The 21,559-nt window shown below is 37.0% G+C and overlaps 1 protein-coding gene across 2 annotated transcripts in view; it reads left to right on the top strand.

Annotated features, from left to right (window-relative positions):
- The first annotated feature begins 5,959 nt into the window (after positions 1-5,959).
- The window catches only part of LOC112462524, a 43,320-nt gene continuing 27,720 nt past the window's right edge, over positions 5,960-21,559 (top strand). The window contains exon 1 of one of the 2 annotated variants that reach the window (XM_025028346.1): positions 5,960-6,475. In XM_025028346.1, coding sequence (XP_024884114.1) covers positions 6,273-6,475 — 203 coding nt within the window. In that variant the 5' untranslated portion in view covers positions 5,960-6,272. Of the gene's footprint in view, positions 6,476-8,945; positions 9,154-21,559 lie in introns of those variants that run through there. The other variant, XM_025028347.1, reaches the window with a different exon arrangement.

Here is a 21,559-nt window from a genome sequence, read left to right as displayed (position 1 = left end):
CATCCAAATTGCGCCAATTAACCATTGCTGGAACAAATTTCGCTTTTTGCAACGGAGAAAGGGTCGTTAGATACCACGGTGCGTTCCATATTACGTGCGACTAGGCTTGGATTAAAAAAAAAACCCAGGCATCGGTATGTTTGCCAGAGATAAAATAAGAATAAAACAAAGATTTCTACGTATAAGGATAGAATTTATATTTCTACATACTCGACTTACGCTCCATGAAAAAATTAATTCATTTTAACGGTGCTACATTAATTTAACATTTCCAATTAAATATATTAATAGTAATAGCAGTAGATTTGTAGCGCAGCAAAGAAATTGTGTTTGAATGCAATTGTCAAATAATAATAATTAATTTTTCCTCACAATAAAAACTATTAATATATCAAATTTCTTTTGATACAAAAATATAATTTCCTGAAAATTTTAAACCATCTAGATCTAGACTAATTTATCTGGTTGCTTAATTCATTTGCTGAACCAATAGTTTCTAGTTGTTTTCAATAAAGTTATCACAATAAATCTCTTTCCTCTATTATTTTCGTTATTGTATCGGACAGAAGAAAGATTTTGCTTTTTGTTACGACCGTAACTGCTCCGAAAATTACGTAAAAAATTCAATTAATTATAAAATTACTGCATCTCTGATTTAACAATTCTCGCTGGATTAAATTCGTTTACAGAAATTTGTTGTTTAAGTCAAATTTAATTCACTGATAAATACAGAACATTTCTAGCAATTATATTTCGCCGTTGCAGCGAAACCAACTCGTTATTACGGTTAAATAACTTGCAGATTCAGAGAAAAATAATCTGCAGCGAGTAAAATTAATATCATTAAAAAATCGTTTCGCTGTCGTGCAGTAATCGCGTTCGGACCGCACGAGATGTGCGAGGCGACAATTTTGCAAAACCGATCGGAGACTCAGGCGCGGCAGAGGTCGCGCGGTGCAGGAATGTATAAAGCTAACAATGAAAGATACCGTGTCCTAAATCGAGAGTCGCGTTCACCGAAGGCGATTGAACCTGACCCAGTAAGGCGGATCCCCTGGTCCCCTGGATTCCGAGGTATTCGAGGAGGCGAACGGGCCCCACGATGTATCAGCGCGCCGTAGGTCGCGACTTGACCCACAGTCCGAAGCCGCAAAGCCCACGGTCTTTCTCTCGTCAGGCTGTGAACGCGAGTTTATGGCGGAGTTATCGGCAGCCCAGGCCGCGCCAGGCTGTGGCGCGCCGCGCCGAGGAAGAAGACGAGAGGACTCGCTGGAGTCGGCTGGAGAGGCGGCCGAGAGAGGCGACGTGCACACGTGCACCTCGGGGCATTCGCGGGTTGGCAGTCGGCTCTTGAAAGCCGCCCGGTGAATGCCACTCGCGGGCTCTGAAACGCCGCGTTTTTGCCAACCTCTCGGTCGCGCCCAGAGGGGTTCGTGTCTAGGCGGTCGTACCGTAAAAGAAATTTCGCGCTACGAAGAGATACTATCGAGAGGGAATCTCTCACGCGAGAGGGAGGGGGTGGGATGGAGAGGAGAAGTGCCGATATTTTTAACTGATAATTTTCACGGTGGCTGTAATGCACGGTATTGAATGTTCACGCGAGGCGGTGGGATGAGAGATAGAGAGATAGAGAGAGAGAGAGTAGTGCGGGGGCGGTGTTGAGTGTGATTTTTAGCAAATCTCTCCGATGGCAGCTTCGCATCACGTTACGGCGCGGCGGTCTACCAGTCGGTGTTAAAATTGATGCCACGGATAAGATAAATGACTTCTACTGAATATCAGAGAAAAAGAAAGAAAGAGTGAGAGAGAAAGGGGGGAAGAGAGATAGAGAGTTCAATAGGATTGTCTGTGCTTGGAATATTTAAAATTGTTCTTTGTTCCAATCCTCTTACACAAGAATGTTACTGAATACTACAGTTGCATTAAGAGTTTTGTCTCACGAGTCTATAATGCTACAAATGAATGTGAGTAAAGTGCTCCGTAATCGTTGAAATATTCTTAAAACAATAGAGCGTTATGATGTCACTATGCTAGTGAAACGCGTTATTCAATTAATGTTAAATTCACATGTGTTATTTTAAAGATTATTGTTACATTGTTTCAACGATTTCAGTGTCAATTGAATTATGTGGATTAACTTCGTACCAGAATAATAATTTATACACACACGTATGTTATGTTATGTATACACATAATACATATATGTATAAAATGTGTGTGACAAAAACGTTGGACAAAACTTTATGTATTCCTTTAAATATTTAAAGAGCGAAAAGTTGTGTAAAAGTGTTAACACGATTCTAAAAATGTTTGATTTCTGATACAGCATTTATTACCTTTTCGTATGACATACAGATTTTACGCTCTATCTTCATGGTATTTTAAAATCAAAATATCGTATTAAATTTAAAATTTTAATTAAATGTTCATAATATTCAATATAATATTCAATAATATTATATTAATTTAATGTTTATAATATTCACCTTCAGCCCTCTTTGTTAAATATTAAAGGATGAAATTTAAACCAATACCTTAAGTTAGATAACATTTTGTTATTTTAATTACCATGTGTGTCGAAATTTATTATTTTAATACAAAACGGTATTATTTTAATTCCATTGGTTTAATTAAATTAACATTGTTTCAGTTAAATTAACGTCATATCGAGCAGGAGCAGTGGCGACCTATAGGAGTAGTAAAAAATGACAAATTGAGTATAATTTGACACTACGAATTTAACAGCGCTGAGACAAGCCTTTGTGCGCCGCATTAAGCCGGTTCTACAATAAGTCGTACGTCAGGGTTGGATGTCGGAACGCAGCCGATGGTCTAATGAGGAAAATTTATTTTCGAAAAAGAAATTCTCTCATTGGATCATCGGCTGCATTCCGATCCGACATTCGACTCCGACTTATTGTAGACCTGACCTTAGTGACTCCCAGACACGTGTGAATATTCTCGATATATTGCGGATCTTGTCAGAAGCTACCGCAACTACTTCACTTTAGTTATCTAAGGGCCAGTTTCACAAGTGTCGGTTAACTTTTAATCTTAGATTAACTTACTCTTCGTCTTTTTCTAAGGGGGACGTAGTCAACTAAATTATTTTAAGCTTGGTTAAAGTAAGCTCTGTATGTCTGCTTTGAAAACCTGAGTGCGGAAGCACATGATAATACCGGTCGAAATATCGATGGAGACTGCTGTTGATGATGCAATACGACAATGCCTTATGAGTTTTCAACTTTAATATCTCAGAAATTAAGCATTTTTGAACTCATTAACGTAATAAATTTTTTGTTTTTTAAGTACTGCCCGATATTTTGGTTACACTCTATATAAATGTATATATTGTACATGCATACTTTATGTATATTCTGTGACTACGTTTACATGACGGCTTGTAATCCGGTTTAATAACTACCGTATGCTATCTAATCTAAAATTTTTTTTCTTCTTATCATAATGATCACTTAAATACGAGCTTATTTTATACTCTAAACATTTAAATCAATCTCTTTTGATGTATATATATTAAAAATTGGAGTTTAAGTATCAAAAAAAGCTCCTATTTAAATGATCATTATGATCAAAAAAGAAAAATTTTGGATTGGATAGTATACGGTAGTTAAAACCGGATTATAAGCCGCTGTGTAAACGTAGTCTATATTTCTCTCTGTACAGCAGAGAATATATATGACAGTATTAGAGCCTTCATGAAGCAGCGTAATAACGACTTCTACAAATTTTCCATGCTGTCTTCCGATTCAGTAGACCACTAGGTTTTCCAACAACGATTTCCCGGTGGCATACTTTCTTGACAATTCCAACTCGACTCATTGGCATAGTGACGCGTGACAAGAATAATTCATGATACATAAAACGATACCGTATACGAAATAGTACCGAAATACATTTGAAAACAGATTTAATCTTGAGAGAGCTAAAAACTTCCTTCGATTTGTATAGGTAATTCTGGTATGAACTCCCTTTTTTTTCCAAACTATACAATATACAGAACTATCAAAATCGAGATTGAAGATTAATCTTCATATCAAGCGGTGGGACAAGTTCGTTTGAAAGGCACATGTAAATGTAAGTAACGACTGCGTACAAGACTGATTTACGAACGAATAATGGAGGGAAGATAAATCGCTGTCGCACTTAGCGAGAACATCGACGAGTCACTCGAAATAATCGCGAGGCTCCGTTACGCTGACAAAAAAAAGATAATTACGATCGTTTGAGCCAAAAGCGCGATGGAATATTTTAAAATACTTGGAGAAAATCGCGTCCTCTTCGCGACAGCTAGAGCGATGCGGTTAGTGAACATCACGCGTGGTGAACAAACGTGAGAATTTCTGAGGCATTTCAGTGACAGTGACACTAATGACACATCCGCAATCAGAAGAAGAACTAGTTGTACTTATACACGGTCACGTACGTAAGCGATCTTATAATTTCGTGGGAAAGCGTAAATAGTGACTGCGTATATTGTGAATCAAAAGACGATAGAAAATAGAAGTATCGAAAAAACCAAAGTAAAAATCGTGTATAACTAGATAATATTTAAACAAAGATTTTCAGTATATGAGCCAGTAAATGTAAATGTTTGCGCGATAATACATTCACAGTCTATAAAAAATTTTTTATATAAAAACATGTGAATATATGTATACATATATATACATAATTATACAAAATATGTCCATGTAGGTTTTTTCTCTATTGTATAATCTCTGTTCGTATATATATGAAAAATAATATTGTAATAAGAAGAATTAAAAAATAATTAAAAGGATAATTTTCACATTGTTTTTTTTTAATAAAAGTAAAATTTGAGAAAATGAGAAAAACTGTCTATATATAATCATATAAAATAGGTATATTAAAATGTATATGGACATATTTTATATATAATTATATATATTTATACATATTGTAGTTATTTACAATATTCGCGAACACAAAAATAGAAGAAAAAATACGAAATTAAAGTAATTTTGAAGCAAACACATTCTGTTTCATAAATAGATTTTTATTAGAACGGGAGATATAATTACATCTAACATAAAACATTCCCACGTGAGTGTCGTGAGTGTAATTTACGGACGTTCTACGGGACGAGATCTTAATAAAGTCGCGTCGTAAAATCGCGTTTTAATCCCCTCGCCATTTGAAGAAGTGCAGTATGCAGCGTTCATTCTAAATAAGTGCTACTTTCGAGTTCTTGTCTCGACCCGTAATTACGCAAGTGTAAACACAATCGTACGGGCAATGCCGAGTAATGAAGTAATATTACGGACCGTGCGCATTCGCGATTTAATACAACAGTCATTCATAATGGATAAACAATTGGAACAGGAAGTAAAGCCAGACACTGGCATAAAAAAGAAGAAATTGGAATACACCATACACAATACACCGAAATTTGCGAAAGAAATTAGAGATATATATATACGAACTTATCGAAAACTAAATTAATACATTTGTGCCAATATCATATAATACAATCACAATTCTCACCATGATAAGACAAGTCACATGACGCTCACATTTTTGGTTTCTACGTCCCCAAAAAAATAGAATCTACTTTATTAGTATCGAATAATAAAAAAAAGGCATCGCAATGCATAGTAATGTCTGGTCTGAGATTTTAATTATATATCCCGAGTAATTATTATTTTAAATCTGTTTAAGGATAGATGACATAGATGCAATGTAGTCCAGAGACGAAAGCCTTCAAAATCTAACGAACATGTTAAATCGAATGACAAAAACAAATGATAAATTCAGTGGGTTGCAAAGACCTGTCTTCCGAGTTCGCCACACCGCCCGTGAAGGAAAGCATAAGCTATTACTTAAGCTGTTACACGACTCTGACTTGAAGGCCGGGGTCATGGCACGCGGGACTCAAGCAGTTCAGAATCTCACGGTCTCGATGGCCGGTCATGCGATCTTCGCATTACATGTAACGCGGAAAAAGTATCTCTCGGGAAAACTTACGCAAATTCATTCTCAGGGTGTCGAGCAGTGACAAAGTGTACCGAATGTGAAAGTTAAAAAGTTCTGCGCGTGATTGACTTGGAAAGATAAACGCGTAATTTAATTAATAAAGACATTATGCAGAACTGTAATATTCTATGCAAGTGTGCAAAAAATAGTGCGATCAAGCAATAAGTTTTTTTCTCTTAATAATTTGCTTTTAATTTGGCGTGTCGTGTGCTTGTGTTATAAACTGTAAAAAGTAAAACTCGACAAAATTAACAACAATGGGGAACGCGAGATCGCAACCCTGCGGACGAGGCAAGTCGCTTTATCTGTTCTATCTTATCCACCGAACGTGGAACGTCGTCGTAGATCATCGGAGAGATCAAGATCGCTGTGACGATACCGACGGAGAAACAGATCTATCGTCGAAATGCAGCACTTGCAACGTATGCGATTACCGACAGGACAGCTTGATCTTCGAAAGGTAATATACAAAATATTTATAATTAATTAAAATGATTAAAGATCATCGGGCAAATTATAATGATTATAATTATAATGGAGACCCGTTAGATGCGAAGATAATTGAAGAGTATTGATATTATCGATTATCGATATAAACTTATCAATTGCCGACATAGACAAATTATTCAGATATTTTACCGATGGTTGAAAAATTTATGTCGACAATCGAAAACGTCCATATTTTTCAGTCATTGGGCTCATTTGATAATCACGATAATTTATGCAGTCTTTATAATTTAACATCTCGTCGACATAATTACTTGATTATGAGTAGTCGATAAACTATTAAAAAAGACTCAAAATAAATAAATTTTTGTAATTATCAAATATGGATCCGATGTGTCTAATTTGAATTACTCTACATGAAATTTAATGCAATATTAATTTTATGTTTTATCCAAATATTTTATAAATAAATGTATACATTTACAATAATATAGATATATATTTTTGCAAAACTACATTTTTTTAAAATAATTATTATCTGCGTGAACGATTCACACAAATAGATAATAATTATAAAAATGTACAATATACAATAATATTATTACACCATAGACATGTATACGTATTTATGAAAAATCTGGATTGTAATAAATTGGAAAATTAATACTGCACTGTAGGCTAATTTATCAAATTTAACATTTATGCAAATTGGTGTAAGACACATTATGATTATCTTGAAAATATTTCGATAATTAAATAGATATTATAATCGGATCATAATAAATTAAAAATGCGTTATCAATATGAGTTTGTTTCAAATTTTAGCGTAGAATCAGATGTGTTTAAATAATACTGCTAAAAAATGGGCGGATTCAAGCTAGCAAATCAGCTAATATAACTATAATTTCTATATCACTTTCATTCGTTACAAAATTAAAAGTATAATATGTATATCTTTTGTTTTTTTTCTAATCCGTGTGATTTATAATCACAAAACATTATATCGCGATTCGATTTTAGTATTAGATTCGAAGTATAAAGTATAAAATATGTTCTTCACCCATATATATAATATATGCAACGTCTATTCGCTTCGACTCCAATATTATTTTTTACTCTAAAAAAAATGATAAAAAAAATAATATTTCTAGATAGACGCTTTATAATAAATTTATTATAATAAATAAATCAAATTTATTTTCGTAAAATTGTAATTACTTCGAGTAATTAAATGATGTACACAAGACATTTCAATACATAAAAGTTTCCGCAAATTATAAGCGTTTCTTTAACGTTTTCCTTCGAATAAAACGTACTTTATGAACTTTCATATCCGTGAAAACTACTAATTTTTGTCGCACGTGTATCCGATAGGAAATTATCCGTAGAAACCGTTTCATTTTACATCAAGCGTTTCACCTAGATAACTCTAGTTTTAATACATGATGCATCCAATGAGACGACATCATATCTGCAATCTGTAATTGCAATGTGTCACACATATTTTAGGCCTATTTTAAAGAATCTGTAACTTGCGTTAGATTTCAGGCTAGAGTCTTATTTATCATTTTATATGTATGTCATGTATTCTTACATATATGTGTCTTTAATATTTTATACGCGTATCTTGATTCTTCAAATCTGTTTCATATTTTATAGGTGTGTAGAAAATTATAAGACAATTATATATATAGGTAATTTTTTCTCATTTCCTCAAACTTTATTTTTTTTTTAAATAAACAACGCGAAAGTTATCCTTTTAATTATTTTTTAATTCTTGTTATTATTTTTTTTCTGTATATACGAACAGAGATTATACAAAAGAGAAAGGAAACATATATGAACATATTTCATAATATATACTATTAAATTCGTAGTGTCAAATTATGTACTCAACTTGAGTCGTTTTTAACCATTTCTGTAGATCATTACTGCTCCTGCTCAATATGTCGTTAATCTAACTAAAGCAATGAAGTTAAAATAATACTGTTTTGTGTTAAAATAATAAATTTCGACACATATGGTTAAAAATAACAAAATATTACTTAGCAATCAAGGTATTTGTTTAAATTTCTTTAATATTTAACAGCGTATAATTCTCTACACATTTATACATACTTTTATATGAAAAATTTTTTATTAAGGAGTCACTCTTTTGCGATGCGTCTCGACTTATCCGCGGCGATTTATCCAGTTCTACATTCCCGTTTCATGCTCGCTTTGCGTATATACGCATACGACGAGAAAACGTTTGATTATCGGCTACACGTCGAGGACGTGCGCGCGTGTGCACGCGTGTGTCCCTTACGTCCTAGCCCCGCGCATGATGTATCGCGAGATAAACTCAGATAAACTCTGCTTACATTACGAGCAGGTGAAGGCGCCTCAGCACCGCGCGCGGTGCTCCGCTCCGCTCCGCGCCGCTACATTGCATCGTGCCGGTCGTGCCGCGCCGCGCCGGTGTCAGTAAACCTCCGACCAGCTCGCGGTGCGGAGTTGGTGCCGCGGTGAATCCCAAGTGTGGTGATGATAAGCTCCCGCGGTCGCCCGATGCCGATTGTCTCGACGATCGTCGGGCGATCGATTGAGCCGGTCGCAGCGATTAAAACCGATTAGTTTTTCTCCGCGCGCGTTTTCAAGTACGCGACTGGGAATGTCCGAGACTGGGACCGTCTGATTAAGTTAATTAAGGTAAATGTTACCATATCGCACACCTCGACTCGTTATCAGTCGCTTCAGCACAGTCTTTCGCGGATTGATAAATAAGATTATTAAAATATAATAATAAAAATATAATATAAAAATAAAATTAATAGAAATGTACACATAAATTCACGTGAAAAATATTATTAGGCACAAAAGATCCAGCCCGTATATTGGGATATTTCCTATTTACTTGAAGATTAAAAGGAATAGGTGCCTGATATATTTTTTTACGTAAATTATCACCTGGAGTGATTTTATATACCCCCCAATTAAAAGTTATTATTAATTATATATTGCATATTTTTTATCGTTCTATAATTTGTAAGTTTATTATTTGAGCACAATAGATTTACTCAACATTTTCTGAAAAAAAGAAAGGAAAAACAAAAAAAATATTTTAAAAATGAAAGAAGCGCATTAAAATTACTGTAAGCATCATTTTTATTTTTTCGATATTGGGGTGTAAAAATCACCGCAGGCGTCCGTTTCCCGTTAAAATGTTAATAGATCTCGACAGAATGAAGATTTCATTATGGTCGCGCCAAACTGTGAGAAACGGAAATTACGAAAAATACACTTTGACGCAACAGCGAGCACGACTTTCGAGGATTGATAAATAAGATTAATAGATCTTGATATAGAGGACGTCGTTCTGTCGCGTGAAATTGTGAGAAACGGAAATTGCGAGAAACGCGGCTTTGACACAACAGCGATTGCAACTGACAAACTTGCAAAAGTTTCGCGACTCGGCAATGTTGTTATTCGAAGATTTTTGCATCACTTCCCCGTGATCTTGCCTCGCGACAGCGACGTTGCGTCGTTTACGGCGGAAATAACGACGAGTGAAAAATGGAAGTTCGATATCAATTATCTTTAATGACCGTATTAATGAAACTAGACATCACGAATATCGTTTAACTCATCGTTTACCGCTTGTCATCGAGAACGTGAGAATTATTGACGCGCGCGGTAATAAACATGCTACTCGCACGCTGACGATTTTACTCAAACCTTTTTGCTCGCAAGAAAACGATCCCGTTCGGGGCCTCCTCGATAATTATTAAAACGAGGAAACGGCGCGTCTCTCTCTCTTCGAATTTTTTTCTTTGCACGCGCGCGGACGTGCGCCTAACGAGACGAGTAATTTAATTTCCCATACGTACACACGCGGTGAAACGTACGTACGTAAAACGCGAGTCGTGATGAATGAAACGGGAATCGCGTTCACGAGCGCGTTTACGTTAAAGATCTCGAACGTAAAAACCCCCAGTCGTTACTTTCGTGCCAATTACCGCAATTGCAGAAACGCCTCCCTCTCCCCCGGGCTCTTTAACGCGAAATCACGCCGTTTGTGCGTTTTCACGCGCCGCCGTACGACTTTGGCGCGCCGCGATTGTTGCCTCCGCCGCGCCGCATCGGACGAGCATCGGATATGGCAGGTGCCGAGACGCCCATTGTTCCCGCGACGGCGAAATCACCGGCAAAATATCCGCAACCATTTCGTGAGAACCACAAAAAGAACCACGAACAATTATACGATTGTTATCGCTAGCGATGGGATCTTACAAGTTAGGCTCGAATCTGTTGGTAGTTTCGAACACTCTATGATTATACTTCGAAAAATATAAAAGCAATACTTTCAAGACCGAACTTGGGCGAAACGATGTTAAAACCCCTTATGAATATCTCGAAAAATAAAAGTATAAATGGACTCGAATCTGGATCAAATATGTTTGAATTTTTTATAAGTTACTTTACTAGATGTTCCTTCGAATCAAAACGTTTGTATAAAGCGACAATTATTTTAATATATTATTTATCAATAATTACAAATATTAGATTATCAATCGTTGAAGTTAAATATGCAATACAAATATAATTAAAACTATGGAAGAAAAGTTATTTGAAATCTTTACGCATTACATTCTTTAAACTAACTTCGTTCTTAGAGTTCGAGTACTACTTGTAAAAGATTCAATTCTTTACGATAAAAACTGTTTATTAAGTACATTTCAAATCCTGTAGATATTCATTCTAAAATTTGAAACTATAAACTAGTTGGGATTAGTTGCGTTGCAAATACAATGTATGAAATATTATTTCTTATATAATATTGAGCTTGATCCCATCCCATGTCATCGCACGTATAGTTCTATCAACCTACACTTCCGATAAGTACGTGAGGTAACGTGACGACATCGCGTGATAACGTCGCGTGATAACGTTGCGCGATCGAGCGCACGTATCAGGGATGAATCGCGCGCCTTTACGTTTCAATTTACGTTATCAGCCTTGTATATTTGTTTAATGTGAAGATCATGTCGAACGCAAACGCGAAATGAGTCTGAGGCGGCTGCATTTAACGCCGGATGTGCGCTGAGAATACGGGTTTGAAGACTCGACGCTTCCCTCCAACATAATCTCGCTGTTGACGCATGCTTCGTTACACGTGTAAGAACCAGCATGACTCGATTCCTTTTAATATCGCGCTATATCATGCTACTAGCTTTGCCTTTTTTTTAGCTGCAAAAGCGCATCTATACGAAGACTAAAGGTTGATCAATATCGTATACAAGGTGTTGCGTTACACTTGCGATATGTCGTTCACCAATATCGTTGAGACTTAGCTTTTACTATATATAAGTATGTGAGACAATATAAAACTATATTTTATATATCGTTGAAAGATTTATTTAATTGACAAAATTAAAATTAAAATTAAAATTGAATATTAGAATTCATTTTTTTTATCTGTGGATATATATTTTTTTTTCATACGCATCTAAATATCTTTTTGTGATGCAGATAAGTAAAAAAGATTTTAATAAAATGGGTAAGTGGGTAGAACTTTAAGGACAAGCGTGTCGATTCATGCCACGGCCGCTTCCATATTAGATTAATCGAGTCATGATTTGCGAAGGACATTTACATCAACCCACGTGATCCTTGTTCATCTAATATGTCCTATAGTGGCGTGCTTGTTTCAATTCTATACACCTACGTATCATTGTCCATGCGTACATGAACTGAACAATCAGTTTTCTTTTCTGTTCTCTACGTCGATTCTTCGAATTCAAATTAACGAACTAATTGAACATCGATGTGTCTCAATCACTTGATATATGGATAGTCATTTGTTACGTCTTTCACGAAATCGAATGCACAAATATGATAATTGTGTCCAGTAAATAAATCCAATTTAAATAACATCATAATAATAACGTTTCTCTGCAATTTCCTTGAAGAACTTTGCATCGCGTTCTCACGTATACTGGTTTATCGATAGGCAACGTACTAGTTTACTCGATACCACAGGTACAGGTTTACCAGTGCGTGCAATTCACATTTTGCTCACATTGCTCACCAATGTACTTAATCCGATGTTTCGAGTCGCACGTACGATGTGGCCGCCTTCTCAAAGGCGACTCTTTAAATGTGATATGTAACTCGGTACTAATTTACGTTGTACACAATGTTCCGTGCAATTTAATGCCATTTAATGCTAATAAAACCGTTTCCGTGGCCGCGGTACCGCCATAATCGGATCGCACACCGGGTCTTGATTGTACACGCGCATTTTGTCGAGCATAACGATCGATTAAAAATTCAATCAATGCCACGACCGAACCATCCACGGGAAACAATAGGCGCGTTTATTGCGACTATCGCGGACATGCATGTGAGGCAGTTTTCTCGTTTACGAGGAATTTTACTTCCTTTTGTACATCATTTAAAAATGATAAAAGTATAATAACTCAATTTTATCGTTAAGCTAATATTTCAAATATTCGAATGATTGGTTGTTACGGCACAGCGATTGTTTTAATTAGTTTTGTTGCTGACTCGTATACAAAAAAATACACACGCGCATTTTTATTCTTTTCTATTGATATTTCTATCTCAAATGGCCTACTTTATTGCGCGCATTCCTTGGGGAAGTAAAGCATCTTGAATGAAAAAAATTATTATACAGAGCATAACGTAGCACTGCGGGGAGAAAAAGTTTTAATAAGAAGAGACCGCACCAAGTCTCGAGATGCCTTACATTAGATACAGATTGCGCGAGCAGTCTTATTTTATGCTTTGAGGCAATTTCTTTGTACAACGGGATACGTCATTTACGTCAGCTGCGTATTTTATGGACTAGAATGCGCATATTTCACGAAATGTCGGGAAAACACCAGAGACGTAAGCCTTCTATTATAAATGTGAAGTGCGCGTTAATCAAGATGCATACATATATGATTCAATAGTGTCAATAGTGCTATTTTAATTGTCTCAATTCTCTGGAATCTCTTTATTTTAATCTGCGTAAATACTAAGGTAAACACTTCGATTAATTTTTAATTAAAATTTTAGCAAATTTGTAAAAGATTAACTTGACGAAACGATTTCTTTAACGTGGTGTACTAAATTAAGCCATAATGTAATTAAGTTATAAGTTTAAATATAAAAGTAGACTTATTTGCGTAAAATCGGCGTTAAACGTTCAACAACTGAATTGAATCGCTAAAATAACATATTTAATTATCTAACTTTCTTTTAGATGAACTCAATCTGTCAATCCGTCACGATAATTACTTCTTGTACATCTCGCACATTCACGAATGCTTTGCAACGATCGGCATGGTACTTTGCAACTATAAAGTAATAAGTTATCTACGTAGGTGTAATTTATTAATCCATCACTCGTCACTCGTAATGAGCTAGACAAAAAAAAATCCGCGCTCATGGTGAAAACAATTGTATTGTACGGATTAAGCAGATGCGATTTGTAATCACTTGTTTTTGTTACTTGCTTTCGACACTTTGCTTAATCATACATCATCGCGAGACAAAAGATCGAGAATTACCTAATTAGACTTGTACTAAAAGCTAATCCCCTTCAGGTTAATTGATCCTGTACGATGGGTTTTAATTGCACGTACAGTTACGCGAATAGCTTTTCACACACACATATACACACACAGCGCGCGCGCATACACACAAAGTTTGGAAGTGTTACCTAAATTTAAAAAATATAATGTTCGTGAATTTTTGAAGAATCCCAATGTCAATATTCTTGTACTTAATTTGATACTTGAATAGTTAATTCAAGTAGCAGAGTGACGTTAAGAGACGTGTATTAGACATCAGTGGACGTCACTTTGTCGTCTTTTAACGTCACATCGCTGGGAACGTGTCCTACATATCTTTTGTCATTTTGCTAACAAGCGCTTTATCATATTGAGCATTCGACTTTCCAATCGTTCTTAGAAACTGCCGCAATTGATGTCCATAAGAGTATAATACTTTCTATTGTAAATTGATTTAAATACACCTCGTGAAACGTGGTCGTTAACGTGGCGGTACGCAATGATGATTGTGAGGATGAAGATTAGAAACTGTCGCGCAATTTTTTATGCAGAGCGTGACAAATTAAAATCTTAAATCCAACAGAGTAAGATGGACCGGTATGGATCTGCGCATGAAACAATTTCTTAAAGTGATTTCCACGTGCGTGCATGCAAATTTCTCTGTTTCCAGTCTCCTTCGCGAAAGTTGACAAGAAAATTGTCGCTTTTAATGCCAAAAGTAGATTCGTCATCTTAAACCTCGGAAGTGACACGAATGTTGAATTTCTTAGATTAGTCTACAATTTTATTTTAAAAAGCATCTACTGCTCGATCGTTTTTTTATTAATACATACTACGCAATTTTATAGATATCGATTATATTTCATAAAATTTGCAATAAAAGCGGGTTATGGATAAATTAAATTAATTATGGATTATAAATTAATTAGCTTCTAATATAAAATATTCATATTAGAAACATTTTCAAACTATTATAACATTTATAATGATTAATTACTGTAAATTAGTATAATTATAAATTAATAGTTTACACGATAAATGCGTTTGTTGCTGTGATTTCCAACAATTATACATTAATTGACATTGAAAGCTTTCTCGAGTCTTTAAGAAATATGAGAAATGCGGCACTCTCTCTGGTATCGCGTCCTCTAAACGAACAAACGTAATACGCGACACTATCACATTCATCGCCGTTATTACCTCCAGTTAATCGTGAACATCCAATTACGCGGTAGACTTTTATTTACATTTTTCTCGAATGGAGCGCTTCTTTTCAATGACGTTCACCGTTACAATTCCGTTTCAGCAGTACGTGCGCGATTCATCTCCGTGCATCCTACGCTTCGGAACAACGACGATTATTAAGCATGGCTTTCCGCGTCGCAATTTTTCCGCGAGGTTCATGCGGTATCGAGCAAAACCGCCGCCGCCTGATCGTAGATCATTCTAACTAGTAGGAAGCTCGCGGGACTCGCTGGCAGCGATTTATGAATGATGCTGATCCAATTACTCAGAGAAACGCATAAATCATGTGCTAAAATTAATTAGCCGATAAGTAGAAAAGCCGAGATCGAAGCTGCGAATATAGCCAGTATATTTCTTTAAAACGTCATAATCAATTGACATGCAATAGACGTCCGCGATCGTTTATGTTGCACTTGATATTTATTATTATATATTATATAAATTTAGCATGTATTATGTGTTATTTTGAAAGCTGATCAGAAATCTCGCGTTGCATTGTGAAATTTGTCAATATTCCATATCATATTTTAAACACAAATACATAATATTATTATATAAGAGCGTAATTATTATACTTCGAATGTTTTGTTTTGCAAACATGTCAATGACTTTAAATGCAATGCCAATTTATGATATTAGATGAGTTCATTATTGATTAGCTGAAGGATGTTGAAATACATTACTAAAAAAATAATAGTTAATTTATAAAATTTAAGAACATTTTATTTATATAAAATGTGTAGATAAATTAAGACATTTTAATAAAATGTTTAAAAATAAAATCTGTAAAGTTTTGTATCTATGTCCAATTAAAAAATTAATTACATTTAAAAAGCTTTAACTATATTTGTAGGGAATTATACTTGTATACGATACATATGTAAAATATAACAATAATAAAGGGAAGCTTTTACGCGTGTAATGGAAAACGATCTGTGTTATGAATAAGATAAAATTTCTATCGAAATAAATAATAAAATTATGTATCGCGCGCGTTCTCTAAGCTGGGCAAGAGATAGAAAGTTTATATTTTTTTTTTTTCCCTACTTAATTCTTTACTTTGCCTAGTGAACAATGTTCGAGCTGATTATTATTATTTCAAATAGTACGTTTATACAATTTAGGTGGTTGAAATTATTTACATTAAAAATTGATTTTTTTAATCGAGTTTTTTTTACATTCTGATTGAGTCTCGTCGGCGCGATTTCTCAGAGTAAAGGGAAAAAGGAGGATGGTTTTGTTATAGTAAGCGAGCAAACGGCCTGCGAACGACCCATTAAATCGACCTGTAAACGATCACGCCCCGACAAGGAGATAACGATTCGTTCACGGTATCTCGGCGCGCTACTGTGGCTAATCTATCTATTGTTCAAGATATTGCGTAACCGTCACAAAATGTGACCATCACGTCCTCGATCGCAGTGATATTTTTGTTCAACGTGACGTTGTCAGATCCTGGTTGGTAGATGACGAAGTTTCGATTCTAGAAACACATACGAAAGTATGTATACAGTAGAAGACTGATGACTTTGTCTTCTTCACTTGATGGGAATCTATTCTCTTACAGCTCGTGAACCAGTTTTTAATAGAAAAAAAAAAAAGAGTTTCCGTGCTCGTAATTCGTTGCAATAAGATTAGCGCTTTGAAACGCGACATGGAATTTCTGAAATATTGTTATGTAAATATTGCTCTCGAGGGAGAGAAAGACTGAATTATTCAACGCAAAGTTCCGTTCGCAGGATCTCCACTGAAATTGCATTGTATAATGGTATAAGTACACATACATATGTGTCATGGGATTTCTTGATACGCGTGTAGCATTAGCGTTGGGAAATGATTTCTCACGTAACTAATACGCTCTAATCTGGATTCATATCGTAACCGGCACGACGTATAAATTTGCGATATCGCATGCATCGCAGAACTCGAATTAGCGTTAATATACGATGCGACATCTTTTCTTTGTCTAACGACTGCCTACGCAAGTGATTTTTAAATTCAATCAGAACCAATCAGAATCAAAGATTAAAATTTGAATTTTGTAATCCGACAGGTCCATCATTGTAACAGCACGTAAAATTATGTAAGCAGCAAAATAAGCAATCTCTAACTACTTTTCGAGATGAATTATTATTCTTTCGTTTATTTCAAGACAGATTCTTCGCGAAAGGGATAAAACAAAGAGAAAAAGGGATGGGAAATATAACAAAATATGATGCCGCGCGTCCCGGACAATCGCAAGCGGACATCACCGTCAGGACCTTCCTCGCTTCTGCGCGCGCCACGATATTACTCGAGGATCTATAAATCATTCGGGTCACATCTCGATCCTTATGGCCTCCGTGTCGTCGTCCGCGCGATGAGCGTAAACGCGTCACGTGTGGGTGTAAACACGTGTCGCGATGCGCGCGGACGGCGAGCAAAGCGCGTCGAGATCGGAAATCGTTGTTGCTTGGCTTCGGCGTGCCTGAATTTCTACCGATGCATATATGCAGACTACCATCCTCGCATTCCATGCTCGTTGCACACTTGGCGCGACTTGGAATTCCTCCGTGAAAGCGATGGAGCGGCTTAAAGGACCGCTCACAGTGCGTAGACGGGTGGCGCGCGGCGCTCCGCTCGCTCGCTCTTTGTCTCAGCGAGGTAAAACAAAGGTATATACTCGCGCAAGCTGCGGCGCGCGGACTGCAACGAGTGCAACGCAAACGGAAACGATGTTTTGTAAACGCAAAATCGTTTCCTTTGACACGAAAGCGGGCTCTCACGAGCCCGTGTGATTTCAACAACCATGTATGGACGAACGACGGCGCTTCGGACAAAACAAATTTTAATTAGTATCATATTAGGAGCATTTTTTTACATTTTTGATTAATTTATATATTCTCATATAGCAGATTGAAATCGTGACAAATCGTTTAGGTAAAGGTACTTTTTGTAATACGTATAATACGGTGTCAATTGTATTATGTATCTATATATTAATTTATTTATCGAATAAGCTTGATTATGTTATTAGAATCATATGCCAATCGTGGATTTTGCGAAACTTTTGTTGGGTAATTTATTGCAATTTATGTGAGAATTTCGATTCAAGATGAAGTCAGGATGTGACGCTTTCATGAACAGGCACTTCCGGCACTCATATCTTTCTGTTTCTTACTATTCGGGTATAACAATTGGCTGTCTGACTTCCAAATTTGGATCTTTGATAAGAAAATTATGTATGTAAAATATAACATTTTATACATATAATACAATATATAAAATGAATATCGGAAGTGACAGCTTGTTCATAAAAACGTTTGCGTTACTTTCCTTGTCTTAAACAGGAATTCTCTTATATAAATTAAGTAAACGCACAATCTATATTTACACAACAAAGGATTCGTAAGATTCAAGATCAACGATCGCAATAATATATACAGTCAAGTCTATTCGACGAATAAAATTACATGTATAATATATTTGATACCGCGCATCCCATCAGTAGCGTTTTATAACAAGTTACCTTTGTCTAAACCTCGCCCGGCTAATTAGTCCCGTCGTTACTTCACCTATGATTTATCGCAAGCGCGCGTTGTGTAACTCGCGCGAAACAGTCTCGCAGGCTGCTGGAAAGCGTTCTCCACCATCTCCCGGTATAGTTATCGCGGTTACCACTGCAAATGTATTCTCACGCGGTTATACATTTTCTCGGCGCGCGGGGAGCGCATCGCGCGGCGCGGTCGATTTTATTACCGCGTGTTTAGCCAATAATTCCGCATCGGTGTTAATTATTGCGTACCGTTATGCCGGCGGGGTGAATAATGTTTGCTACCGCACGTGGTCGCGCATTCCCGATGCGGGGTCTCGCAATTAACCGCCGTTCAAACGCATCTCTTACCATAATAATTACCCCCCCATGTTACTTTTCCGCGCGACTGTTAAGTCAATGAATCGCGGGTAACTCTCATGCGTACAAGAATGCAATACTTTTTCGCTGGTTAGCATTTTTCTCTCAGCTATACGTCGAGATATTCGGAGCGGGAATCGCTCCGAGTGGTGAGACCATACGGAGCGGCGCGGCGCGGCGGCGATCTTGACAATTGTTCCGATGAGCGCGCCACGCTGAATTAAATGTCATCTCGCTAAACGAAGTGCATCGAAGTGGCTAACGGTGCAGAGAAATTGTAGTTTCGCGTCGTGCCGCTGTAAATTAGATTTCTCCGGTGCGATAATCCGAACTGTCGGAGCGTCATCCTGCGCGAATTCGTCCGTCCGTCTCCGCTTATTTATTTCTCTTTCTTTTTTTCGAGAGAAGCATCCTTTCTTCCTTCCTCCTTCTCTTTCTTCTCGCGTCTCGTTGCCGCACGATCACAGATGTTCACGTATGTGCCGCGGCCCGCGGAAAAGATACAGTTATACCCTCCGCCGGTGAGAAAGAGAAAGAGAGCAAGGGGCAAGGGGAAGAGAGGATGGTACAGCTCGCCAGACGGAGGACCCGTTTTATAACCAGAGATTCATAACGGCATACGATCTTTACAATGGACACTCGGTTGGCGAGCAGTGACAAACGAAACGGGATCCGAATCGACGTATATTTCACGGGACATTGGCTCCTCGCGCGTGTTAGATCTCGCGAGTTTATTCGCAGAAAGCTTTCGAAACGTGCGTGGAGTAAGAATAATTTCAGCATGTTTCACGGTCAATCTCGTAGATTGTTTTTTTATAAGGAAGACATCCCGACGATATCTTTCTCTTTCTTCTTTCTCCAAAGAATATCTGTTTTTATCGAGAATAGAGATTTATGAATTTTTCTAAAGATCGAGGTAACGACTCCTCACATTTTTATTTCTTTCTTGATCTATAAATAAAATGTTTTTTTATTCCTCGTTATTATTATTTGTTTTATATTTAATCTTTCTAGTCACTGAGACAAAGGGGGATGGTATGAAGAAGGAGTGAGATTTCCAGGTAGAAAGTTTTTGGCCTTTAAGAAAATATATCGCGTATCAAAATGATGCGACTCGACGCTACGCGTATCTCGACCAATAGGGCGTTACTCGTTTCTCTCGGTCGGGCATTAATGACTTCAATTTCCTGCGAGCGCACGTGTATCATCAACACACGAATCGTTTTCTCCGCGAAACCGCTCTCGATCGAACTCCCGTTCCAAGAAAGCGACTGACAGTCATCTCCATGATCGATGGAGGTGACATTTATGCATCCTGCATGGAAATATTCAGAACACGCTTCATTTTCTATGAATTGAGATGTTAGAGCGGTGAATACGAGAAGCTACATTCATTGCTGAAATCCTTAAATAGTTAAATTATAATCGTCTCGTTCTGCATCTGCTCCTCCGTACGTTTCTCTTGACAGCCCGCGAGTGATTATCGACGATCGATTTATCCCCATTATCTCACGCGATTATTCTCGATGAGACCGCTTTCGCACGTCGAGTTCACGGCATGACGTAACGAAACACGTAATGAGCAGCGGATTAGGAACGGGTTCGCGAATTATTCCGAACGAAACCTGTCGCGAATCGATTTTAACCCGACTGTCGTCCTTCAGCTGATCGAGTTAGAGAGCGTTTGTGTGGTACGATATTCAAATAATCTGGATCGTTGCTCGCTCAAGCGGTTTCCCACCAATAAAACAAACAACCCGATCCGATCTCACATTTATTATCGTTCTGGACCGCGGCCGCAGTCTATCCCTCTCTTGCCTTTTCCTCTTCCTCCTCTTTCTTTTTCTCTCTCGTCATTTTTTTCCTTATCTTTTTCTTTTTCCTCTGGTCGCATCCACGGTAGCGATTCATCGCAGGGCGAGGTCTGTAATCAACATATATATACCGGTGGCTTTCCCGCTCAGATCCTGGTTTGCGCGCGCGCACACACACGTCCTGAAAATTTTCCTCTTCCTAGATCGAGGTCATCCGTCATCGGGGCTTTTTTAATGTATTTTACGATGCGTGACGAACGAAGCGCTCAAATGTGCTCGATGAAAATGCGAGCCGATATCGGAACGGTGAAAATGTCGTAATATGCGTAATGGGCGCGTATGCGTTTTAAATGCCGCGTAAAGCACAGTGGAATGACAATAATAATTAATATAAGGAGCTTATAGTTTTGGAAAGAAATTATTGTCCTTCCAGGAGGCGGTTGGGTTTTCCCGATTTACGAAGGAATGTAGCGTGACTTCGGAGATCACGAACTTATTTCCATATTGATTATCTAATAAACATAATGTAAATCGCGGACGATATCGTGATTACGATTTACGATGATACACGAGTGAAGTAGCTA

This window comes from Temnothorax curvispinosus, unplaced genomic scaffold (assembly GCF_003070985.1).
Source record: "Temnothorax curvispinosus isolate PA1 unplaced genomic scaffold, ASM307098v1 QBEX01012496.1, whole genome shotgun sequence".
Lineage (NCBI taxonomy): Eukaryota > Metazoa > Arthropoda > Insecta > Hymenoptera > Formicidae > Temnothorax > Temnothorax curvispinosus.
Note: the sequence above shows the minus strand (reverse complement) of the source record. Positions and strands in the feature narration are given on the sequence as shown.